Below are 25373 nucleotides of genomic sequence, written 5' to 3'. Positions count from 1 at the left end.
GTATATACATATATAATAAATACATAGACACCTGGAAGTGTTTTTAAAAGTTATAAAAATGGAGTCAAATCTTTATTTTCATGCAAATTCTTGAAATCCATGTGTAGTTTTCTCCATAACATATACTTTCCATGAACTTTATGAAGACCCCTTGTATGCAGGATCAAACTACAAGTTTGTTTTTAAACATTTTTTAACTTTAACAGTGTTTCATAAACATCCTTATCATCATCATTTTAATACTGGGTTACACAAGTAAAAGAAACGTGTCTTTGTGTGCACATGCCCTCCAGGTTAAGGAGAGCTGCATTTCCTGTTCTACAGCAGAAGTTTACAGATGACAAATGTACTGTATAAACAAGGACTGCAATTGAGGAATTCTTTTTCCAGTAATGGCAAACCAACCCTTCCATTCAGAATTCATTAGAAAGTATGACACATATATAGATACATATTATGTGTGTGTGTGTGTGTGTGTGTGTGTGTGTGTATAAAGGTCTGTTTGACAGGAGAGCTACCAAAGCACTGAAGATGTATTAAGGCAGTCTACAACAACGAAAAAAAAAAAAAAACCCAGAGCAATTATGTATTTGGGTCCACTTCACTCTAGACGTTTTTGTCAACTCCAGAAGCAGCCAGCTAGGAGACTGAAAAAGTAAGATGAGCTTCTGGTAGCATAAAAAAACTGAAAAGAGAAAAACTGGAAATCCACTAAAAAGATGAAGGGTAACTGGCTAAGCACTATGTCTTAGGAATAGAGTCTTCATTCAAATCACCTCAATCTGTGAGTGCACTGAGGTGATGTGAGGTTGTTACAGTGCTCTTGGCTTAGCTGCCAGCCAGAAGAAAATTCAAATATTTTTTGAAGGAAAAAAAAGTTTAAAACCAAAAATTAATTTTATAAATCTTGTTTTATGTACAATGTTCAGAACTCAACTATTAAAAAAGGAGCAAGGCAAATGTTGGGTGCTGTGGTTAAGATGATGCTTGAGGGGCCTGGTGCGGTAGCCTAGCAGCTAAAGTCCTCACTCTGAACGCACCAGGCTTCTATATGGGTGTTGTTCTTTTTTTTTTTTTTTTTAAGATTTGTTCCTATGACAGGCACAGCGTGAGAGAAGGAGAGTGAGAATGAGGGGCAGGGAGAGCCAGAGAGCCCTGCTTCTGCTTTCAGCTTCCAGCTAACACACACCCAGGGGGTGGTAAGTGATGCCTCAAAGGCTGGGATCGCTGCCACCCCTGTTGGGGCCAGGCCTGAGCACTCTGGGCTCCTGACTGAAGAGAGGATCTCTAAACTGAAGCACAGAGAGGGAACAGAAGGGGCAGGAGACACACAGCAGGCACGCTGCAAGTATTCACCTGTGGGACGTGAGTCCTAACAAGGGAAAACAGCTGGGGAAGAAAGAGAAGTAAGAAGCGAAGGGGTAAGCATTTCATAAAAGTTCTGAGGATACTAATCCTCACATTCAGCGATAGCAGTGAAGTCAGGAAAACTAGACGTGAAGAAGGCCACACCTCGGCACACTGTAGGCACACTGCCCTAAGCCCACATGGGAAGGAAACCTTCAACGTGGTCAGAGGGAACAACACCCCCAGAAGAACAACAGTGAGATTTACAATGGCCTTATTAGCAGAAACAATAAAAACCTGAAGGCAATGCTCTACAATAAACTGATTAATCCATTAGACAAGTAGTTATTACACTTACTATGTTCTGATTCTATGTTAGAATTTCCTAGGTACTTATAGGACACACCATGAATAAAACAAATAATGTGTAGTACCTTCATTGTACAAACTATATATAATAAAATCACAGACTATTTGGAATATATTATTAATATCTCCTGTTAGAAAGATTATTTAAAAACTTCAGTGGATACATGACTGGTAGTTTTTAAGATGTTAATGAGACTCTTCATAGTCAAGTTCAGTCTAGACATTAAACAGGGGCAAAATCTACCAGGCTATTTTTTGGTATATGAAAAATTATGGAATTTCTAGATGACCTTAGAGCTCATCTCATTCAGATTCCTCATTAGAGATGAAGGAGCAACCCTCAATATACTTAACTGACGCACCCAGGGCCACAAAAAGAAATCACAAACACATTTAAGATCTCGATGGCTTCTTGTTGGATATTTTCTATTGTTGGTTGTCTCTTTTAATTTTGAGGGATTAATTTAATATAATGTATATACTTTTAACGTGCAATGATTTTATTATAAATAAAAATGAGCAGTTTCTGCTCATCTCTGAATTACAATGCATACAGAGAAACATTCCCAACATATTATTATCCTGTTGCTTGGCAGAATAGCCTGTTCTTTCTTGTGTGACAGCTTATTTTTTAAGTTTATTTTTTATTGGAAAGGCAGTTTAACAGAGAGAAGGAGAGACAGAGGGAAAGATCTTCCATCTGCTGGTCATTCCCCAAGGGGACACAATGGCCAGAGTTGAGCTTATCTGAAGCCAGGAGCCTCTTCGGAGTATTGTATGCAGGTCTCCCAAGCCTTTGAGTCATTCTCTACTACTTTCCCAGATCACAAGCAGGAGAGCTGGACGGGAAGTGGAGCAGCCAGGACATGAACCAGTGCCCACATGGGATGCTGGTGCTTGCAGACACGGGGTTAGCCAACTGGGCCATTGTGCTGGCCCCCATAGCTCATTTTTCTGTTCACACATCCTAAGTGCACAAGGATAGTCTTTTTCAACCTGTTAGTCATTTAAAAAGTACATAATTTTCATTTTAAAAATAGGGGAGAGGGGCCCGGCAGCGTGGCCTAGCGGCCTAAGTCCTTGCCTTGAAAGCCCCGGGATCCCATATGGGCGCCGGTTCTAATCCTGGCAGCTGTACTTCCCATCTAGCTCCCTGCTTGTGGCCTGGGAAAGCAGTTGAGGACGGCCCAGGGCTTTGGGACACTGTACCCACGTGGGAGACCCGGAGGAGGTTCCAGGTTCCCGGCTTCGGATCGGCGCGCATCTGCCCATTGTGGCTCACTTGGGGAGTGAACCATCGGACGGAAGATCTTCCTCTCTGTCTCTCCTCCTCTCTGTATATCTGGCTGTAATAAAAAATGAATAAATCTTAAAAAAAAAAAAGGGGGAGAGATAGTGAATTACTAATGATACCTAAGATTGGGCAGTTAACGGATGTAATAGATTTCATGGTTATGATTTATGGGGAAAAAAAATGACTTCTTTAGTGTCAGAGCTGAATACTGAACTGCAAAGGATCACTGGTTCTATAAATATCTTTTTCCAGTAACAGCAAATCAATAGTTCTTCCCAGAATTCCTGACAAGAGTTTTACAAAGTGCTTTTTAAAAAGCTTTCTGGAAAAAAAAAAAAAGCTTTCTGACAGCACTGCAGAATAACCAAGGCAGTGAAGATTTATGGAGACAAAGTCCAGAACAAAGAAAACAAGGTAAATGAGGTATTTATGGCCAAATAACTCTTTAAAGGGGAAAATCCTGAATTTTACAATGCACACACTTTTTTCCTGTGCTTAAAAGTATGAAATGTTAAAGCAAAAAATTTTAAATTGTGAACATTTTAATTAAATGGAAGAAGATGTTTTAGGATTAATAAAAAATCTAAAATTCTTTTTGTTCACTTGAATTATACAGGGAGAAAGAGCAACAACAAAAGAAAAACCTCCCATTTGGGGGTTCACAACCCACATGGCTACGACAAGCAGGAATTGGCCAGGCTGAAGCCAGGAGCTTCACGTGCTCTCCCATGTGGTACAGGGGCCCGAGCTTCCAGGCCATCCTCTGCTGCTTTCTGAAGTGCATTATCAGGGAGCTGGACCAAAAGAGGAGCAGTCAGGACTTGAAACCACAATCATACAAGATGCTGGTGTCACAGGCAGTGGCTTAACCCTGTGTCACTGAGGCTACCCTGATTAAAACAATTTTTATGACTATGACCAAGTTTCCCAAGCAAATAATACACAACAGAAAACCACCAACTTGATTTTTAACATTTGAAGTAATGCTTACACAGCTATCTCAACATTCGCTTTGTGTTCCAGAAATACTTGTGATGGAAATAACCGAAGAAGTGAATCTAAGGCTATTAAAGAGCTCACTCTAATGATTACTGGTCACATTAATTCCATTAATATGCCTGCTCATTTTCCCTAGATAAAATAACGAAAGTGAAGAAAATATTTTCGTTATTTGGGATGCCACGGGCTATAAAGAAAAATGTATAAATCTAAAAGCTAGTACTTGAAAATTCTGTAAGACAAAATTTTTTTGTGTGAAATTCCTCCCAATTTAAAATCACATACTGTATCATTTGCATCACAGATTATGTGAGACAGGCTACTTACATGAGACAGGAAGCTGACTGTGGACTGTGAAGACGGAATGTTAGAATGGGAACGGGTCACAGGTGATGGCTGCAGGCGTGGTTTCACGTTAGAATTTGAAGTGAATCCAGGGCCCTGAAGTTCCTGGAAAACAATATGGACGTGAGCAACTGCCAGTCTACAACTACAGAGAACTGGCAAATCAGACTGCATTTGCATTCACAAGCAAAATTACCACTGAGACTCTAAAGTATGTCTGCAACTATAAAGCATACTTCTCAAACAGATTATATATGCACATATACAGTACAAATATATGTAAGTACTTCAGTGTAAAATATATTGTTTTTAAAAATGTGCTTTCTATTGTAGAACTTCCACTGCTTTTGCTGCTCCTCAAACACATCCACATTTTCTTAGCACTCAAATTCCCTTTTGCTATTTCCTAGTAGGAACTTAGGATACTGGTTTGTGTCTCACTTATTGCCAACTAATAATAAAGCGTGGTGTTTCAAACTGCTACACCATGTAGGAGAGTGATTGAGATAGTTTGTTATTGCGTTTGTACTGATTTATAATTGCTAGTATCAGACAATGTTGAAGCGACAGTAGCATGTAGCAAAGCCACGAGGGCTTACACTGCTCCTGAGCAAGGAAAATGCCCTCACCTTCACATCCAGAGTGTGTTGCAGTTTCAGGCGCACAGATTCTTGCTCCTGCCGCTGGATTATGTCTTGACATTCTGCAAACTGCAAAGAGGCCTACAATCAAGCGACCACACGTGAGTTAGCCTTCATTCTTCACTCACATTCATGAACTCATAAATGCAAAGCTGCCATGTTTTCCAGAAAGCATTCCCCAATCGCAGCACGCCAGGCTACTGCTGTCTACTCAGTGAACAGAACCCAGAGGCTGCTGCCTCCACCCTCTGCATCTCACCATACATGCACGGGGCATTCAAAACAATGCATGATCAGAGGACGGAATGAGTCCAGAGTTTTAGCACAGAATAAAGATGGATAGAACAATAACACAAGTCAAAATACTGAGTCAATACCGCATGTTCAGCAGACAAACACGGTGTAGGATGGGCTGGCTTCCTGGGAAATGAGAACAGGTTTGGTGGCTTAGGGTTCCAGGAAGTCTCATCCCTGGGTGTTGGATGACACTGCCACCGCCAGAGCCAACACTGAGCCCTCTTGTCCTCTAAGCTGGGTTTGCCACCTGCACTTTCTGGACCCCACAGAGCACCAGATGCCAGGGGACCTGATCGTTTTACTGATGCTGCCCAGACTCTTCTATGTAGTTCCACAGTCATTCTAGGACAGTAGGGGAAGTGTCTGCGCAGGCATCTGTAATCCTGCAGGCCACTGGGGACAGCAGGAGTACCTTAAGCCTGTATTGCACTGCTCCTCTGCTTATGTTGGCTTGAAAAATAACTTGGCAAAAGTTTGCATCGTGAGTGTTTTTAACAGTCTGAATGCTCTGCCAGAGGTTTGCTTTGAGTGAAGTGGATGGGATACAACGCAAAGTGACAGGGTCCAGTTCCTGACGTGCAGAGCTTTCCTTCAGAACCATCCTACTGGGGAGCAAGCATTTAGTTGATGATTCCTTTCTGGGTTTGGTTAGTGACTACCTTGTCCAGGGCCACTTCCATATTGGCCACCTTTTCCTTCAGCCGGCGCTCCTGAGATCTCAGAACTTCCAGCTCCCCTGCCATCTTGTTTTTTTCAGTCGCGACAGTGTTCAACTCCTGGCTGAGCTTACTCTTTTCTTCCTTCAAGAAATGCTTCTCCTACAATTAGAGGAGGAAAACAGCAGAAACAACCTGCTGATGCAGATGCCGAGAAACGGTGAAAAGTTAAACCTGTATGTAAGACTGCTGAACCAGATCACAGCAATTCTGCACTGGAGCTACGAGCAGCCAGAACTGTTCCTATCTACTCTCTCTGGCTCCTGTCACTTCTTGTACTATTACTTCTTTCCAGGCTTAACATATCTTTAATGGAATCTGTAAAATTGAAATCACTGTGTTTGTGCTCCTAGAAGGTACTGTGCTATGCAAAATTCTGGGTCACACTATAGTGGAACTAACTGGACTTTTTTCACAATTATTTCCTACTTCAAAAAAATGTCCTTTTTCTCATTTCCTACAACTGAAATACTATATGTATATATGATATGTGTGTGTATATATATATATATATATATATATATGATTTATTTACCTTACTTGAAAGAACTATAGACAGAGAGATATGGAGAGACACAAAGAGAGATCTTCTATCCGCTGGTTCAATCCCAAACAGCTGTTACAGCCAGAACTAGGCTCGTCTGAAGTCAGGAGCCTGTAGTTTCTTCTGGGTCTCTGACGTGGGTGCAGGGGCCCAAGGATTTGGGCCGTACTCAGCTGCTTTCCCACACCATTAGCAGGGAGCTGAATCAGAAGTGGAACACCCAGGACTATATGGGTGCAGGTGCCGAAGGCCCCTAAATTGCAATTGGTTAAAATCCTGCCCACATGTCCCTTCATGAACTCATCCTCATTCTCTCAGTAAGAAATAAGCTCTCCTTAGTCTCCACTGCTTTGTGAATTTCTGCTTTGCGTGACTGTTACCAGGGAGCACGTTGGTTCCCTGACTCTGAGGACAGACTCACCTTATTTGCGTTTGTCATAGCCTCTTCCAGAAACTGTATCTTGCTCTGCAGGGCATCTATCTGACCTCTTTTGGCTGTGATTTGCTTTTGCATTCCCATTGCCACTTTCATAGCTGGGAAAAAAGGAATTGAAGAATGTTTTTTAAAAATAGATAATTTTATGCATTTGTTTGTTTGACAGAGTTACAGAGACAGGGAGAGACACAAAGAAATTCACTGGTTGCTCCATAAAGGGCCTAACAGGCGCATTGGCAGAGCGCTGGATCAGAGGTAGCACAGTCAGGTAGCACAGCGATGCCTATGTGGGATGCTGGTATCATCTGCACCATGATACCAACCAATGCTTTTGCTTTTAAAGTTCCTAAAGTCTGAGAAGCTACTGAACTTTGATGGTTAAACTTTTTGAGAAGGTGACAATTATAACACTCCAAGGTGGGGCTGGCATGGTGGTACAGTAGGCTAATCATCAGCCTATGGCATTAGTATCTTATACAGGTAATGGTATCCCACATGGGCACTGGCTTGTATCCCAGCTTCTGCACTTGCAGTTCAGCTCCCTGCTTATGGCCTGACAAAGCAGCAGAGGATGACTCAAGTCGATGGGTCCCTGTTCCCATGTGGGAGACCCAGAAGAAGTTCATGGGTCCTGGCTTTAAACTAGCTCAGCTCTGGCCACTGCAGCGGTTTGGGGAGTGAACCAGCAGATGAAAGTCCCAGCCTCTCCATATCTCTTTCTCTCTGTAAATTTGCCTTAAAAAAAAATATATATATATATATATATAAATCTTTTAAAAAGATTCCCCAAGGCAGTTTTCAAAGGCAAGACAAAAAAAATCTTAAGATTTCTCCAAGTTGGGATATAACGATTTCTAGCAACTATTCAGAGGTTTTGAGTTTGGCAATACAAATGAAGTCTCATGGTTATTTTGCCACTGACCATGACACTGTGTCACATTTCCCATAGAAACAATATTAGAAAATTGGGCCCGGCCTGGTAGCCTAGTGGCTTAAGTCCTTGCCTTACATGAGCTAGGATCCCATATGGGTGCCGGTTCTAATCCTGGTGTCCCTGCTTCTCATCCAGCTCCCTGCTTGTGGCCTGGGAGAGCAGTTGAGGACGGCCCAAAGCCCTGGGACCCTGCATCCACATGGGAAATCCAGAAGAGGTTCCTAGCTCCTGGCTTCGGATCAGCTCAGCTCCGGCCATTGCGGCCACTTGGGGAGTGAATCAACAGATGGAAGATCTTCCTCTTTGTCCCTCCTCCTCTCTGTATATCTGACTTTCCAATGAAAATAAAATAAATCTTAAAAAAAAAGAAAATCATCTTCCAATTTTGTCAAATTCATACTTACATGAGAAATATGTACATTAAAATATCGTCACATAAAGAACCATGTATAGTATAATTTTACTAAGTTTATTTCAGAAACTAATGTAGAATAGCATATAAGACATCAACAATCAATGTTTTTTTTTTTAAATTCCAAGTCCAAGCGGCAAAACTGGCAGCAATTCATAACTGGTGAACTATTAAAACCACTTGAGCACGTATCTCAGAGCATGCTCCACATCCGGGACTTGGGGTGGGTGGGAAACAGGGTGGGGCTTCTTCCTCAATATCCCCCTTTACCTCAGATACATGAAGGAAACAATATGGACATAATAGTTTTACCCACTTTCCTATAGCCCCTGAACCTTTTTACCGTAATTAACTATGTAGATTGTCAAAAATATAGTTAAAAAAAATGACAAAAAAAAATTCTAGGTCCCAGCGCAGTGGCCTAGTGGCTAAAGTCCTTGCCTTAACACACTAGGCTCCCATATGGGCGCTGGATCTAATACTGGCAGCCCCGCTTCCCATCCAGCTCCCTGGCTGTGGCCTGGGAAGGCAGTCAAGGATGGCCCAGTGCCTTGGGACTCTGCATTTACGTGGGAGACCTGGAAAAAGCTCCTGGTTCCTGACTTTGGATTGGCTCAGCTCCAGCCACTGCGGTCACTTGGGGAGTGAATCAACAAACAAAAGAGCCTCCTCTCTGTCTCTTCTCCTCTCTGTATATCTGACTTTGCAATAAAAATGAATAAATCTTTTTTAAAAATTCTGGTTGTATTGCAAACTAAACAATTTTCATTCTCATGATTAAATGTTTGGAACTCAGTATTGTTTCAACAGCCAAACTGTTCAGCATAAGCATATATATGATGATTTTAAACTAGTGATAGGATGAGAATGTTCTAGATGGTATAAAGCAGTGATGATAAAATTAGAATGTTCTAGATGAGCAGAAAGCACTGAATATTGAAGACATGGCAGGTCACTGAAAAAACATGATGGTTATCTTGCTTGGAAACTCAAAGTTAGAAGACTCTCTGATTTTTCTTAAATCAACTGAGAAAGACAATTTGAAAATGCTACTGCTCTGAGCCAGGTCTGACTAGTACCTAGAGGTTATGATGAAAACACAAAGTGTAGCATTAGTTACAGATCATCTCCTACAGGTGTATGTCTGGCTCAGCAGTGAAGACGTCACTTGGGATGCCCATGTCCCAGGGCCCAGTCACTGTGTTTTGAGTGTCTGCTCTGCTTCTGACCAAGTGAATCCTGGCTTAAGTAGCTGGATCTCTGTTATCTCTATTAGACTTGGACTGAGCTCTGGGCTCCACACTTCAGCCCGCTGCAGGCTTGGCTGTTGTGGCACCTGGGGAGCAAATTAGAAGACGGAAGATATGTTTCGCCTGCTCTCCTCCTCCTCTCTCAACTTTCACATAAGTACATTAAAGAAAATCCTAAAAAATTACAGAGAGAATAAAAGGTTTGATTTCTTACTAACAAGTTTATTTCTTTAACTTTTTCTTTTTATAATGATTTATTTATTTATTTATTTTAAAGGCAAAGTTATATATAGAGAGGGAAAAACAGAAAGTGATTTTCCATCTGCTGGTTCACTTCCCAAATGGCTGAAATGACCGAAGCTGGGCTGGTCTGAAGCCAGGGGCTTCTTTCAGGTCTCCCACGCGGCTGTAGGGGCCCAGGCACTTGGGTCATCTGCTACTGCTCTCCCACATTAGCAAGGAGCTGCATGAGAAGTGGAGCAGCCATGACAGAAACTGGCACCCACATGGGATGCAGGCCACCGGCAGGTGGCAGTTTTATCTACTATACCTCATTACTGGCGCCCAAGGTATAGTTCTTATATATAAAATGAAAATAAAGATCCTGATACATTAGGGATAGTATTAAGCACATGGCAATTCCCTTTAAAAAAAAAAACCTGAGAACTACTGTTAAATTAAAACCCACCATTAACACTTGCTGCTGTACATTTCTCACACTATCTGGCACCGAGAAGAGGGGGTAGACAATGCATCTGGGTTTGTGTTTTTAAAAATGCACATTAAATGCGCATCACAAGGGTTGAGAATAGAATTGTACAAAGGTGTGACAGAGCATACCATGGCCATCGGACCCTTCCATAGTCTTCAGGGTATTCCGTGTTTGTTCAAGTTCAGACTGTGCAGATTTCAATTGCATTTTAAGTTTATTTGTAGTCGTTTCCATTTCTTCACTTTTGTTTCGAAAATTCCTTTTTAAGACTTCATAGTCCTCTACACAAGATGATAAGAACAGATGGTTATTTTTTTCTATTCTATTGATATGAAGTCTACTTGATTTGCAAATAGCGATCAGAGGATTTCAGAGCTAGAAAAGAACCTAGTCACACCTCCATTTATTACACAAACTAATTGTACACACACTGCCAGGGAGCTTGCAATCTGTTTGAGTGTAACTTCCTCTTTCTTTACCTATTCATTATTCATTATCTTTCCCCAAACACTGTAATCGGTGCATGCCTGTGCTACCTTAAGCTTACTCCTTGGCTGCCCATATTCACTATTCCGTATTTCACTATCATCTGCAGGCCAACTTCTTTTCCCTCTTACAAACCTAGGACCCATATCATCTCCTACAGGAAACTAATTCTCCATCCTTTGGTATCTGTACCAAGAAGACACACTTTCACCATACTCACTCGCTGTACTGTGACCCACTCCTTTTAATTTTTAAAGATGTATTTTTATTGGAAAGGCAGATTTACAGAGAGAAGGAAAGGCATCTTCCATCTGCTGCTTAACTCCTGAAATGGCCTCAACGACTGGAGCCAACCTGATCTGGAGCCAGGAGCCAGGAGCCAGGAGCCAGGTGCCAGGAGCTGGGAGCCAGGAACCAGGATCTGGGAGCTGGGAGCCAGGAGCCAGGAGCCTCTTCTGGGTCTCCCACATTCCAACAACTTGAGCCAGCCTGACTGCTTTCCCAGGCCATAGGCAGAGAGCTGGATGGGAACTGGAGCAGTCAGGACATGAACCAGTACCCATAAGGGCTACTGATGCTTGCAGGCAGAGGATTAGCCTGTTGAGCCACTGCATTGGTACCCTCTCACCCATTTCTAAGTGTGACTGCCTCTCCACTAGACTGTTGCTTCACTGTGGTGTCTCTAGGGCCTCTCCTGATATTTGGCATAATAATTGCTCAGCAATCACTGACAGGATATGTATGTGGAATATTGTATGCTCATGTACATGGGAAGTATATAACATTGTATCACATCAGTCATGAGCCAGGGTGTTTCATATTGTACCCTAAGGACATACTATACTATCAGAATTTTTCCTTTCAATATTTTGTTAAGTCAATTTATATGTGATGCTTTACTATACAACTTTTAATCAAGCTATATGACTTAAAGGACTCAAGGTTTCAACTGTCATAAAAACACATGCTTTAGGGCATGGTATGGTAGCTTAGTGGCTAAAGTCCTTGCCTTATACGCCCAGGATCCCATACGGCCACCAGTTCTAATCCTGACAGTCACACTTTCCATCCAGCTCCCTGGTTGTGGCCTGGGAAAGCAGTCAAGAACAGGTCAAAGCCTTGGGACCCTGCACTCGCATGGGAGACCCAGAAGAAGCTCCTGGCTCCTGGCTTTGAATTGGTTCAGCTCTGGTTGTTGTGGCCATTTGGGGAGTCAATCAATGGAGTTAATCCCCCTCTGCCTCTCCTTCTCTCTGTATATCTGACTTTCCAATTAAAAATTAAATTTTAAAACCAAAACAAAGCAAAAAAAACCAAACAAATACATGATTTATGCTGAATACCTACTATCCTTCTGGGAGGTTGGGATCTAGACAGCCTACCTTTTTATTGGTAACTCAGTGTAAGATCTCCCAGACTCTGAGGATTGGCTGATGCTGTCAGGGAGCCCATACTAAAGTCACAGAGGAGGAGGAGGATTTCAGGCACCAAGTCGCTGCTCCGGGCAACCCAACTGTGTGTCCTTGCATGGCAGACACAACACCTTTTGTAACTGCTAGAACGCACTCCGGACTTCACGGACAGCAGGTGCATTTGAGTAGACCCTGAACTGAAGCCACACACCTGAAAGGTTGTTTAACTCGCTCCTGCTGGTCTTCACTTCATTTAACAGCTGGTCTCGCTCCTGTTTGATGTCCTTCACAGCGCGGAGCCGCTCGGAGCCTGCGTTCACCAGCTTCACCTTCTCCAGTTCCAGGTCACTCACCCTGGCCTCAAGCTCCCGGATCTTCGCATCTTTTTTATCTTTTAAAATCTAAGCACACAGAGAAATACAAAAGACAGAGAAAGAAGGAAAAGATACAGAAGTGTACTAGTTACAATTGCTCTATCAGTATTATAGAGACAATCTTATTATTTCTCAGGACACTAAATTTATATTTTATCATAAGGCAAACATACTAAGTGGGGATGGGGAAGGGAGTGTTTTTAGTATTCTTTTAATTTTAAAGTCAATTCCCAGTATCGTTTGCCACAGCTTTTCTTTGTTCCTATTCTACACTCACTCACTCATAACCTACACATTGAGCATTGAAGGCACAAAAAGGACAGAGGAGCAGAGCTGGGACGAGGGCAGAGCCAGCAGGGACTGCGCTGAGCGTCAGCAACCTCAGCACCATGCTTGCCTGGCCCTGGATCCCAGTGCTTTCACCCCTACGTCTTCTCGGTAGAGGAGAGAGACAACAAACAGTTAATCTCTCAGATGAGAGAAGAGACAGTTAAAAACAGACAAGGAATGTGAGACTGCTTGCTACTTGAGATAAGCTGGTGTGCTGAAGAAAAGAGCTAAGTCAAGCTTGCTATCTTCAGAAAGCTCTTCCCACCATACTGGTCTTGGCTCGTCTCTGGGAACTTGGATCTTAGGAGGGCTCCCATCATAGTGAAGAGTGGCTCACTGTGCCTCAAATGTTAGCATGAGCATGTGGTTTGCACCTGCTTTCTCCTGGCTGACTATAAGCCAGGCAGAGGATGCCTACGTGACCACCCCTCAGTGTAACCACCCTGGGTATGTCGTCTTTCGTGTCTGGTTGGCAACACCGACAGAAGGCAGCATGGCTCCCTAAGAGGAATGAAGCGTGGCCTGAGCAGCTCTGCTGGGAGAAGACTCCTGAAAACTTGCGCCTGTCTGCTCGGACCATACTCCATGTGCTTTTTCTTCTGCCGATTTTGCCTCGTATCTGTTCACTGTGATACATCACAGCCACAAGTACAGCTGCTGAGTCCTGGAGAGTCATCCACCTGGGCTTGAGCTTTCAGAAAAACCCTTCTGATGAGACTGCATTTGAGAAGAAACCTAACAAGGTGAAGAACAAGCCACGAGGAAAGCTGGAGAACGGGCAAGCTTCTGGAACAGGCCTCTGTGGGAGAACAGCGAGGCCGTAGGGAGGGCTGGGGCAGTGAGCTTGGGAAGCAATGGAAGAAGAGGGAGCCACGGGGTCAAGATGGGCTGAAGATGCGAGGATGTAAGGGCTCACGCTGAATGGAAAAAGATGTTACGGGGAATTAGTACTGTGGCAGTGATTAAACCGCCACCAAGCCAAATCAGAGTGAGGTTTGAGTCCCAGCTGTTGCCCTTCCAATCTTAGTTCCCTGCTTACGTGCTTGGAAAAGCCATAGAATATGAGCTAAAGTGCTTGGGCCCCTATCACCCATATGGAACCTAGAGTTCCCAGTTCCTGCCTTTGGCCCAGCTTCAGCTGTTGCGGCTATTTGGGGAGTGAACTAGCAGATAGAAGGCTTCTTTTTCTGTCTCCTCTCACTGGTACTCTGCTTTCCAAATAAATAAAACACATCTTTAAAAAGACAAATTGATAAAAGAAGTTACTGGACAGTTGTGAGTATGGGAATGGTATAATAAAATGTTCTAAAAATAAAGCCCTGACTCCTGCATGAAGAATAAATGGGGTGTGTGTGTGTGCAGGCACGAGTGCCGTTGAGCACGCACTGAGGTGCAGGTACCAGAGTGGATACAGACAGCCCTAGTGTTGCCTCTTTAGACTGGGGTGGCTCATGGACGCTGGGTTGGTTTGCTGAAAAGAGCAGGGCATGCACGTGAGTGTGGTCAATTCTAATTGGCACGCTTCTGCAGATTCACAGAGCAGCACTCCTCCCCGGTCCCTCTGCCCAGAGGCCTTCTGACCCTCCTCCTGTGACAGGCCCTGCTGTGTTGCCAAGCTCTCACCAGCTCGTTTCAACCCGGGCCTCACTGAGCCCCAGCTTCTCCCCAAGCTGCATGCCCAGCCAGCCTCCCTTCTCAGCAGGATGACAGTTCTCCCTCTGCTGGGATGCTCTTCTGGGAGGAGCCCTCTCTTCCCAGGGTCTGGATCTGCCTTGTCTAATATAGTAGCCTAGTGACTGCTGGGCACTTCCAACGGTGGCTAATCTTTTTTTTTTTTTTTTTTTTTTGTAAGATTTATTTTTATTGCAAAGTCAGATTTACAGAGAGGAAGATCTTCCGTCCATTGATTCACTCCCCAAGTGACCACAACGGCCAGAGCTGAGCCAATCTGAAGCCAGGAACCCAGAGCCTCTTCCAGATCTCCCACATGGGTACAGGGTCCCAAGGCTTCGGACTGTCCTCAGCTGTTTCCCAGGGCACAAGCAAGGAGCTGGATGGGAAACAGGGATGCCAGGATTAGAACTGGCGCCAATATGGGAGCCCGGCGCATTCAAGGCAAATACTTCAGCTGCTAGGCTACTGCACTGGGACCCAGTTGCTAATCTTAACTGAGACGTGCTATCAGTGTAAAATACCTGCCAGATTCCAGACTAAATAAAACAAGAATGTACACAATCTCTACAATTTGCTATATTGAGTATAATATAAAAAGCATATTTTAGTTATATTGAGTTAAGCATATTAAAATTGTTTTTATATATAAGAAACATGAAAATGTGTCTACTAAAAAGATTAAAATTAATTAACTGGCTCAATCATACTTTTAGAGGACAGAACAGAACCAGATTCTTCCAACTAAATGCTATGTGAAAAGAAATTGGCTTTCTTTGGTCATCAGATCGCCCCCTCCAAATTAAGGCCTACTGACCTTAACTATAAAACCATTCAGTGCAATCTGACTGTTAGCAGTGATAAACACCTAACAAGCTTGTAGCTCATCAGCTGGGCCTCCAGGATTGTCTCAGTACTATGATGGGCTTGGACATAACAGGCCCTCAGCAACACTCTGGTCCCTGCTGAGCCCCTCCAGAACAGCCACGCTAACGGCTGCCAGCCTCCAGGCTGAGGAGGACGAGCACCCCTCTCCGCCTCAGCTGACATGTCACAGGACTTCGAGGCTGCCGCAAGAAAGCTCCGGCAGCTTTAGACTCACCTTGTTGTGGCTGTGAGGAACTAAAAAGGATGTTTTCCCTCCCTCGGCTCCTTAATGTACTGATGCCAGGCCATCTGCCTGCAACACGGCCGGTCCCATGTTCTCTGACTCACCACACCGTCTCCAGGCTGGACTATGACTGAGTTTCTGCCCCTTGTTGGGAGCCCTTCCTTTCCTCCTCTCTGCCTACACTGTGCCCATTTCTTTCTTTTTTAAAAATTAATTTATTTTTATTGAAGAGGCAGATTTACAGAGAAAAGGAGAGATGGAGAAAATTATCTTCCATCCACTGATTCACTCCCCAAGTGGTTGTAATGACCAGAGCTAAGCCGATCCAAAGCCAGGAGCCAGAAACTTCCTCTGGGTCTGCCATGCAGGTGCAAGCTACAAACTGCATAAACAGGGAGCTGAATGGGGAGTGGAGCAGCTGGGACACAAACAGGCACTCATATAGGATCCTGGTAAATACAAGGTGAAGATCTAACCAATAGGCTATTGTGCTGGTCCCTACTGCACCCATTTCAAGCCCTCACTAATCTCGGAGGCCCATGTCGGCCTCCCATCATGGGGACCCACACCTTGTGGCACTCTGACTCAGGATTTAATGTGCCATCTATGGGGACACAGGACCCATATCATCAGGGCACTTGTTAGAAGCCTCACTGTGCCCTACTGAATTAGAAACCCTGGAGGTGCGGCTCAGCAGGATGTGCTTGACAAGCTTTCCGGTGATGTGGTTCTCACTGGGAGCCACTGCATGGCCATTGCCACTCACAGACCTCCAGGACAAAACCCAGACATGGGCTCAGTGGTGTGGCCTAGTGGCTAAGGTCCTCGCCTTGATCCCATATGGCTGCTGGTTCTAATCCCAGTAGCTCCACTTCCTCTCTCTCTCTCCTCCTCTCAGTATATCTGACTTTGTAATAAAAATAAAATAAATCTTTAAAAAAAAAAAAAAACAACAAAACCCAGACACTGCCACTCGCAGGCAAGTTACACAGTCCCTGCTTTCCTTTTCTCATCTGTAAAATCCAAGATTCACTACACATCTTATTTCGGCCAGGAATGAGATTAAGTCCTTGATAAATATGGTGTACACCTAACAGTAACCCAACAAGGTTGTGAGGGGTTTAGTTTGATTGTTTAGCAGATACACAAACAGAACCCAAGATACGGGCCCGGCGGCATGGCCTAGCGGCTAAAGTCCTCGCCTTGAATGCCCTGGGATCCCATGTGGGCGCCGGTTCTGGTCCCGGCAGCTCCACTTCCCATCCAGCTCCCTGCTTGTGGCCTGGGAAAGCAGTTGAGGACGGCCCAATGCTTTGGGACACTGCACCCACATGGGAGACCCGGAAGAGGTTCAGCGCACACTGGCCGTTGCGGCTCACTTGGGGAGTGAATCATCAGATGGAAGATCTTCCTCTCTGTCTCTCCTGCTCTCTGTATATCTGACTTTGTAATAAAATAAATCTTTAAAAAAAAAAAAAAAAAGAAGCCAAGATCCAGGGAATATGCCAAAGCTCTACAGCTCCTGAGTGCTGAGAGCTGAGGTTCAAGCAGGAGCCTCTCTGGAAGGAAGGCAGTGCTGCCAACTGGGAAACCAGGAAGGCCGTCTTGAAGCTGCATTTTCTTTTCTTTTCTTTTCCTTGTGATTATGAACCATTTTTAGGCCATCTCTCTTTTTGGAATCTAGCCTGGGGTCCCTCACCTAAAAACACAAATATAAACATAGACACAAATATTTTCAAATGCCATAGGGCTCACGGGCCTTTCCAGTACATTAGGTCAGATTTGTTTATGGAAAAATAAACATTTCAGAAGCTTAACCACTGCAAAATTCTCCCGACCTTAAATTCCTGTAGCTCCAGCCTGCGGTCATTAATCTCTTTCTCCAGCTGAGCCTTTTCGACTTGCATCGCGCCGGCGGTCCGTCCGTGCTGGCCCACCAGCTGTGTCATGTTTTCAATCTGCTGCCGCAAGATCTCAATCACCTTGTCCTTCTCGGTCATCTGCAGCTTGAGGGCCTCACACTCCGTCTGCACGTTTCGGAGGTGATCCCCTTCGTTCTTCAGGTGCTGCAGCTCCTGCAGCTTGAGGTCGACCCGGGAGCGGAGCTTGGTGATCTCGGCATTGGTGGCCTCGATGGCCCGCTCCTTGTCCTGGAGGGACGTGGTCAGGTCCGACACGGTCCTCTCGGAGCTCTCCAGCGTCATCTTCTTGGCGGTGAGCTCCTCCACCACCTTGCGCAGCATCTCCTTGGTGGACTCCAGCTGTGCAGTCAAGGAGGACACTTTTTCTAGACTTTCGTTCTTCCCCTGAATGGCTGCCATCTGATTGTCAAAGAAAACAGAATTCATGGATTTGGGAGGGTAAATATAGTCAACCTTAAGAGTTGTATGAAGCTAAGTCAAAAGTGTGAAGTCACAAATGGCATCACATCTAGCTGGAATAACTAATTCTTTTTTAAAATAAAAAGACTGATTTACTTATTTGAAAGTCAGATTAACACCCAGAGTGGGAAAGGCAAGGGTGGGGAGAGAGATCATTTATCTGCTGGTTTACTCCCCCAAGCAGCCACAACAGCCGGGCTGGCAGGAGGAAGCCAGGAACCTGGAACTCTATATTCTTCTCCTGCATGGGTGGCACAGGTCCAGATACTGGTGCCATCTTCAGCTGCCCTTACGGGTGCATTAGTAAGGAGCTGGAGAAGAGTGGAGACCCTGGGCTCAGACCTGCACTCTGATAAGGGACGCCTGTGTTGCAACTGGAGGCTTAACCTGCAGTGACACACCACCAGCACCTCAAATAGTTTGACTGCAGAATTCTACAGCAACATCATGTGTAACGCAGACAAATATTAACTGGGCCAAGGTGGCAGAGTCTAAATAATGCTGCTCCATGATGGCTTCCAAGAGTGGGGCACTGGGAAGTTTTTTTTCTGTGGCTGTTTCTATGCTGCTTAAGACTAAGAGAACTCTGGTAATGGAGGGAAACAGCTCTAGGAATCAAGATAACTGCTTTTACTTTCTGCTTCCCTCCCGCCTCTTCCTGAATTCCATCCTGGGATAAAATAAACAGTGGCTTTTCCCAACCCACATTGGTGTTCCCTTAGCAGCAAGATTCAAACTTCCAGTTGGCTCCTTTCATTGTGCTTCCTTCATCTTGCTCAAATTAGACCGGCTAATAGGTCCCTCTGATTTACTTTCACATTTGGGGGAACTTACACTTATGTGGAATGCTTTTTGCTCCAGTGCTTGCATTCCATATCAGCTTCCTGATGATTTGTACCCTGGGAGGCCGCAGTGATAGCCTAAGTACTTGAGTCCCGGCCACCCACCTAGATGCAGTTCCTGACTCCTGGTTCAGCCTGGACTACCCTTAGCTATTGTGGGCATTTAGTAAATGAACCAACAGATGCAAGAACGATCTCTCTCTCTCTCTCTCTCTCTCTCTCTCTCTCTCTCTCTCTCTCCTCTTCAAGTAATCTTTAAAAAGAAGAAGAAAGCAGTACATATTTGTCTTTTGATGCACTAGAACAGAGCACTCATTAATTTCTATCAGCATGGAGGGAAAGGGGAAAAGGCCTCCTTAGGAGGGAAAAACAACACATTTAGAAACCTTCAACCATACTGCCCCATAGATTTCCTGATACTGGAGACTTCTGCAGCAGAAATAAGCAATGATTATATTACCAATTTCTAGATGAAGACGAAAAGTTATTGGATGGGAGTTAGTTTTTGGACACTACACAAATAAGACCTAGCATGCTTAGTTTCATGAATGGTCAAAAACATATTGAGAAAAGCCATGTTTTTCACCAGTTTTTTATAGAGTCTGTAGCTGTAATTAGACCCCCGTAATTGTGTGGCCTCTGACCTGGCGCTCCATCTGGCCCTGGCACTCGCTCTTCATGGCCTTGAGCAGGGCTTCCAGCCGCTGCACCTCCATGTTGCGGTCGTCCAGCTCCCGCCGCAGGTGGTCAATGGTGATGCTGTTGCCCGTGTCCCGGTCCCACAGGCGCTTGTTCTGCTCCTTCTCCAGACTCAGCTCCTTCTCCCTCTTGTGCAGATCTGCCTGAAAGAGGCCAAGAACACTTTTTGCCCCGAGAGCTACATAACAATTGTACAATTCTTGTTTTCCTTCTATCATCTTTGGATTTTTACGTGATTGGAGAAGCCTTCGCATTTAGAAATTAATTCCTTTATTAATGGTAGATTAACAGTGATTATTTCCTAGAAAAAGGAGTTAACGGCCTGCATACTTAATATTCTGAGCATTACAAGTTAATCCCAAGGGACTAGATCTCAAATGATAAAGAATGAAAAGGAACATACAGCAGATGGTAGATACAAGGCCATCCTATTTTTAGACATTTTGCTTCACATAAAATGTGTTTCCGCAATAAGGAAATGCTGACAACTTTAAGTAAGTACAGTAATTCAATCTATGCTTCAAAAATAGCAGACCAGTGGCCAGTGCTGGGACTGGAGTAGCAGTCGGCTTATGAAGAAAACTATTTCCCCGTGAGGGTTCACTATGAGCCAAATTGAACAGTCACAGAATGGGACAGACACACAGTGCCCTCCAAAGGACTTCTCACACAGCCAGAAGACACAGACCTGACACTGCGAGGGGCTTTCATTAGAGGAACAACTCTAAGGCAGAGCAGAGTGTTCAGACTCTGAGGGATCAAAATGCTTCTGGAGCGTGGAGATACAGAAGTAAGGAAGGGACAGGTGTGGTTTGCTTGGGGCAGTGGGAAAGAAAGGACTGGGAAGGAAAGCAGAAGCTAGCTTGGGGGTCAGTCTTGAGGGGGGCAGTAGGGCTTTAGAGAGCAGGTCACTAGCGAGTGAGGGAAATACTCGGTGCTAGGTTTCAGAACGTTGAATGTAGCAGTGTTTATGGGAAGGACCAGGGAGAGGAGAAACTGGAGTGCAGAACTAGGATGGAGAGGACATCCTGCTTCAGCACAGCACGGGCTATCAGACGTGCTCGCCTTCAGCTTTCAGCATGCAGAGGCTGCTTCAGGAGCAGCTGTACATCCTTAATCTGAAAATCCGAAGTATTCCAAGATCTGAACATTTTTAATCCTTTACTTGATACTTACAAGCGGAAAACTCTACAACTGACCTCATGTGATGAGTGGGTCACAGCACAACATGGGTATATTAAACATCTTGTGTAAAAGCACCTTTAGCTATGTGAAGAAGGTACATTGGAATCATCCATGAATTTTGTGTTTACACTTGGATTTTCCCACTGTGGTGGCACATTATGTATATGCAATATTCTGGAACTTGAAACAATCCAAAGTCCAAAACTCTTCTGGCCCCAAGCTTTGGATAAGGAAAATGCTCAGCCTGTGTCACAACGCCATCGTCTTTTTCTTTAAAAACATAAAGTCCCCTAATGTTCCAATCCAATCTAATGCCCACATACACAATTTGCATGTGTTCTGAATGTGTCCTGACTTTGCAATGACCATGTAACATGACTTCAGCACCTAACTGAAGCCATGTGGCAGTTTGAACAGCCCCTTCTTGCCTAACACCACAAAGGGACTGATGAGACAAAAGATGGAGTACACAGAGCATCTTCATGTGCAAAACTTGGACCATGTCTGGGACAGTCTGTTGTGTAATGCACAGATACTTTGTAAAGTCTGCCCTTTTGTAAATGAAACTACTTTTGTGAAAAGCTTCCCAGAATCAAGCTAGTCCGTTATCTCAGAGTGTAGTCTTACCAACAGCTTTTGAAGCTGATCGTCCAGGTTTCCGGACTCCTGGCTAAACTGGTCACGCTCGCTGCGGGCTTCAGTCAACTCTGAGCCGGCGAGGACTAGTTGTTTCTCCAGCTCTTCTATCTAGAGGGGAAACACAGAGCAGCAGTGAGAGGAGGCCTGGCAGCACAAGACAGAATCTTTTATTTGGGGACACAAGTTTAATGTGCTATGTTTCACAAAGTACTCTAAAATTCAGATCTACATAGATTTTAGCCAGGGAAATTAGTCTAAATACTCAGTACTACTGAATTTGGACACTGTCTATACACAGCTCTTTCTTATTTTCACACTATTCAAGATTTATTTTCTGTGAACAAACAGAAAATGTGTGATGGCCAAGGAATCTTGCCATAGCATAAATAGCATGCTATTGAACTGCTCAGATGAACTGTATACAACTGTATTCAAATGAAATGTATTGATTTTGAATATCATAAGGTTGGTGATAAAAGGCAATGAGTGTAACAGAATAAAGGGTAGTAACAGCAGTAATTAACTATAATCCCTTTCATAGCCACTTTATTTTGTGAGACACACACCTGTGATTTTGCACAATATACATACCTGTATGATTTATTTTGCAATCCTCATTTGCCTCAACTACAAAATAGGGATAATAGTTCCAATGTTAAAGAACTGGCTTAAAAAGTGTATTTTTCTCTCACAGACAGAAGCTGTTCAATTTGCGTGGAGAGAAAACAATTTTTCTGCACCCACAGTGGCACCCAAGGGGACCCACACCTTTCCCTTGCTCTGCGTCCCAAGCTGCAGCAGCCCCAGCAGCAGACAGAGGCTCTCGTTACTGCCAGTCATCCAGCTCTCACCCTCTAGGGGCAAGCTGAGATCTCACAGACAGCTGGGGCTGGGTTTTACCTGAGTCACACAATCACACAACTCAGTGAGATACTGCAAGACTGAGGACATACTAGCACTTTACGTTTTATAGTGACTGCTGATCTTAAACTGTGGTGTCGATAATACTATTTTATCATCCACCTTCCAATAATAAGAAAGCTGCCATATCTGTATATATGTAACACATTTGCTCTGACATCTAAGGCATTTACTCAATAAGATTCTAAATCTATGTCAAAAACACAACTTGATTTAGATACTAAACTGTGATTAACTATTTTAAATTAGAGAATAGATAACCAAGACAAATGTTTTCTTCATGATTTTCCATTTGATTTTTACCTGAACTTTCCTTTAGGATTTTCATTATTATTTCAACACATATTCAGTAGCCCTGTTAAAGAGTAGTTCAGAGCCCGGCACAGTGGCCTAGTGGCTAAAGTCCTTGCCTTATACGCACCAGGATCCCATATGGGCGCCGGTTCTAATCCCGGCAGCCCCACTTCCCATCCAGCTCCCTGCTTGTGGCCCAGGAAAGCGGTTGAGGACAGCCCAAAGCCTTGGGACCCTGCACTTGCGTGGGAGACCTGGAGGAAGTTCCTGGTTCCCAGCTTCGGATTGGCGCGGTACCAGCCGTTGCGGTCACCTGGGGAGTGAATCATCAGACGAAAGATCTTCCTCTCTGTCTCTCTTCCTCTCTGTATATCTGACTTTGTAATAAAAATAAATAAATCTTTAAAAAAGTGAGTAGTTCAAAAAGTTCATGATTGATGGAATTAAAGTAAGTTTATTTTGGTGAAAAAAAATGAAATTTATGCATGGTATTTTCCATAACACATATTTTCCAACTTTTTGAATCTTATATATATACATATACACATATATACCCAACTATCTCTTTGATAAATAAATATATAATCTAACTACACATCCATATGTGACTTAAGACAGTACTAATATAGCATTATCACTTTTATGTTTACCTATACATGGTGTCATGACCTACAGGGATAAGAATAGACTAATGTCTATAGGGATATATTTTTAAACTGACTTTGTGTTTCACTATGTGCTATACAAATGAAAAGTACTTTATAGAATTTAGATACACATAATATATAAGGTTACTAACTAAAATGTGTTCCTAGAAAGAAAACATTAAAAATTCAGCTTTTGCAATGTAAATTATATCCTGAGGAAAATGAATAAATGATTCTGGTTGATACAGGCTCTTCCGTACTATTATTATCAGGAAAGATGAAGTAGATACACACTTAGTAAAGACATCACTAATACTTCAGGATAGAGCTAAGCTTCTACTGTTTGCCTTTATGGTGTCTGCCTGGCAAAGCAGAAGATAAATGGTGTCGGGGGCAGAATGGTCAGGCCCGAAGAGTCGAGTACTTCAGGTTCCAGGCCAGGTTCTGTCACACAACCTGTAACTCTCAAAGTTTTTCATAAAGCATATGAAATTTGTACTGCATGTGATCGTTCATATTCCTTTCAATTGTATGCAAAAAGAGCAATGCTGGTAAAACTGAAAATCTATATCTTCTAATACCTTTTGAGCTACAACTTTCACAAGGATACCTTCAACTTGAGTTAATCATTTACCATTTCCTAATAAACCAAAACATTTTCTATTCATGGCCTATTTCTACCCTTAGGCATATATTTATATACGTACTATAAAAGTTTAAAAATGTTATTTTATGTCTGTTTTCACTTTTTAAAAATTCTGGGCTAAGGAAAGTGTAGAGAGAAAGTGTAGGTAGGAGAAATACGTTTTGCTGTTTCACTGCACAGTGGGTGACCATACACACTAAAAATGTACTAATGTGTTTTTAAAAAGCTAAAAGAAGGGATTTAAAATATTTTAGTAACAGATGGTAAATGCTAGGTGAGACAGACATGCTTCTCTTGATGAAAACATTACCCAATGAAGATACACGTACCAAAATATCCCAGAATACTCCTTAAAAAGTGGTATGATCTAGAGTAATTCAAAGAGAGAGAGAGAAAGAGAGAGAGAGAGAAGACAAGAGCCGCGTCTTATCTTTCCACGTGTTTATTAGGCCTCAGAAGCTCCTCCAGTCCCCATGGGAACACTGTTTGGCAGTTGTCAGTACTGACTCAGCTGCTATAGCTCTGCTTTTACCTTTCACTTTTTACAGGAAAAACATCTTTGTTAATCAATCAAAAAGATGGAGAGTGAAAGGGAAAACCATTGCAGTAGCAGCTGAGCTGATACAGATGTAATAAACACCATAAGGAAAAGCCTTTTTACATGTCCAGAATAAGTACTGACATCTGAGATGAAGTCAGGTTTCCTTTTTCTTTTTCTTTTTAGATAGCAGCACTGGTTTTCCCTTTCACCATCTATGAATCCACTTATTGGTTTGGCTTATTGGACAAGTGTGTACTGGGATCGCATTCTAATTTCACATTGATTTTAGAGATATCATCCATCACACCAAATCATGGAGTGTCGGGTGATTTGTTTTTGGTGGTGGTGTGTTTTGTGTTTTCTGTGCTCAGAAGGACACAGATGTGGGGTAATAAGGGGTGCTGCAGGTCAGCAGAGAGGAGCAGTGGCAGAACCATGCAGAGCTTTGCACAGAATCTTCCAGCACCATATATGGCTCCAGCCAGTGCTATTAAGTCTTCATTTTTTTGAGTTTGAAGTTCAGCTCCAGCTGCTCTTAAAGGAGGGTAAATAAACTCAGAATCAAAACTGTGAGATATTTTTGTTGTCAAAAAGCGAAAGTTAAGAGTAAAGCCAAATCTACAGAGCCAATAGTGACAGCTTCTACTGGTCCAAATTCGTAAAGGGGAATTCTGGAGGTTCTCCTAAAATAAAAGAGAAGAATAGAAAACAGCATTACAGGAAAACACTCTTGTCAATGACAAAAAGCTACATTATAACTTTCTTTCAATAATTTCAACTTTCACCAAGGTGAAAATACTTCTGATAATGTGAGCAAATATTTCCCTCCTAACAAGCTTTCTCTTAATTTATTCATTCCAGTGGGAGAAGTTTCCTTTAGTTCTGTGAGACCATCAAT

General features: G+C 43.3%; 1 protein-coding gene across 9 annotated transcripts in view; it reads right to left on the bottom strand.

Annotated features, from left to right (window-relative positions):
- Positions 1-25373, bottom strand: part of CCDC158 (coiled-coil domain containing 158) — a 70308-nt gene that overhangs the window by 17246 nt on the left and 27689 nt on the right. For 7 of the 9 annotated variants that reach the window (XR_009245856.1, XM_058667193.1, XM_058667195.1 and 4 more), the window contains exons 9-17: positions 21415-21534; positions 19548-19745; positions 17519-18001; positions 12406-12595; positions 10425-10577; positions 6974-7086; positions 5952-6110; positions 4984-5076; positions 4337-4459 (exon numbers count right to left, since the gene is read on the bottom strand). Coding sequence is in view for 8 of the 9 variants with exons in the window: in XM_058667193.1 (XP_058523176.1) it covers positions 4337-4459; positions 4984-5076; positions 5952-6110; positions 6974-7086; positions 10425-10577; positions 12406-12595; positions 17519-18001; positions 19548-19745; positions 21415-21534 (1632 nt within the window). In the remaining variant the exon portion in view is untranslated. Of the gene's footprint in view, positions 1-4336; positions 4460-4983; positions 5077-5951; positions 6111-6973; positions 7087-10424; positions 10578-12405; positions 12596-17518; positions 18002-19547; positions 19746-21414; positions 21535-24360; positions 25159-25373 lie in introns of those variants that run through there. The other 2 variants (XM_058667191.1, XM_058667196.1) reach the window with 2 other exon arrangements.

This window comes from Ochotona princeps, chromosome 7, assembly GCF_030435755.1.
Source record: "Ochotona princeps isolate mOchPri1 chromosome 7, mOchPri1.hap1, whole genome shotgun sequence".
Lineage (NCBI taxonomy): Eukaryota > Metazoa > Chordata > Mammalia > Lagomorpha > Ochotonidae > Ochotona > Ochotona princeps.
The sequence above is the reverse complement of the archived record's forward strand: the minus strand, read 5'-3'. Positions and strand labels throughout refer to the sequence as shown.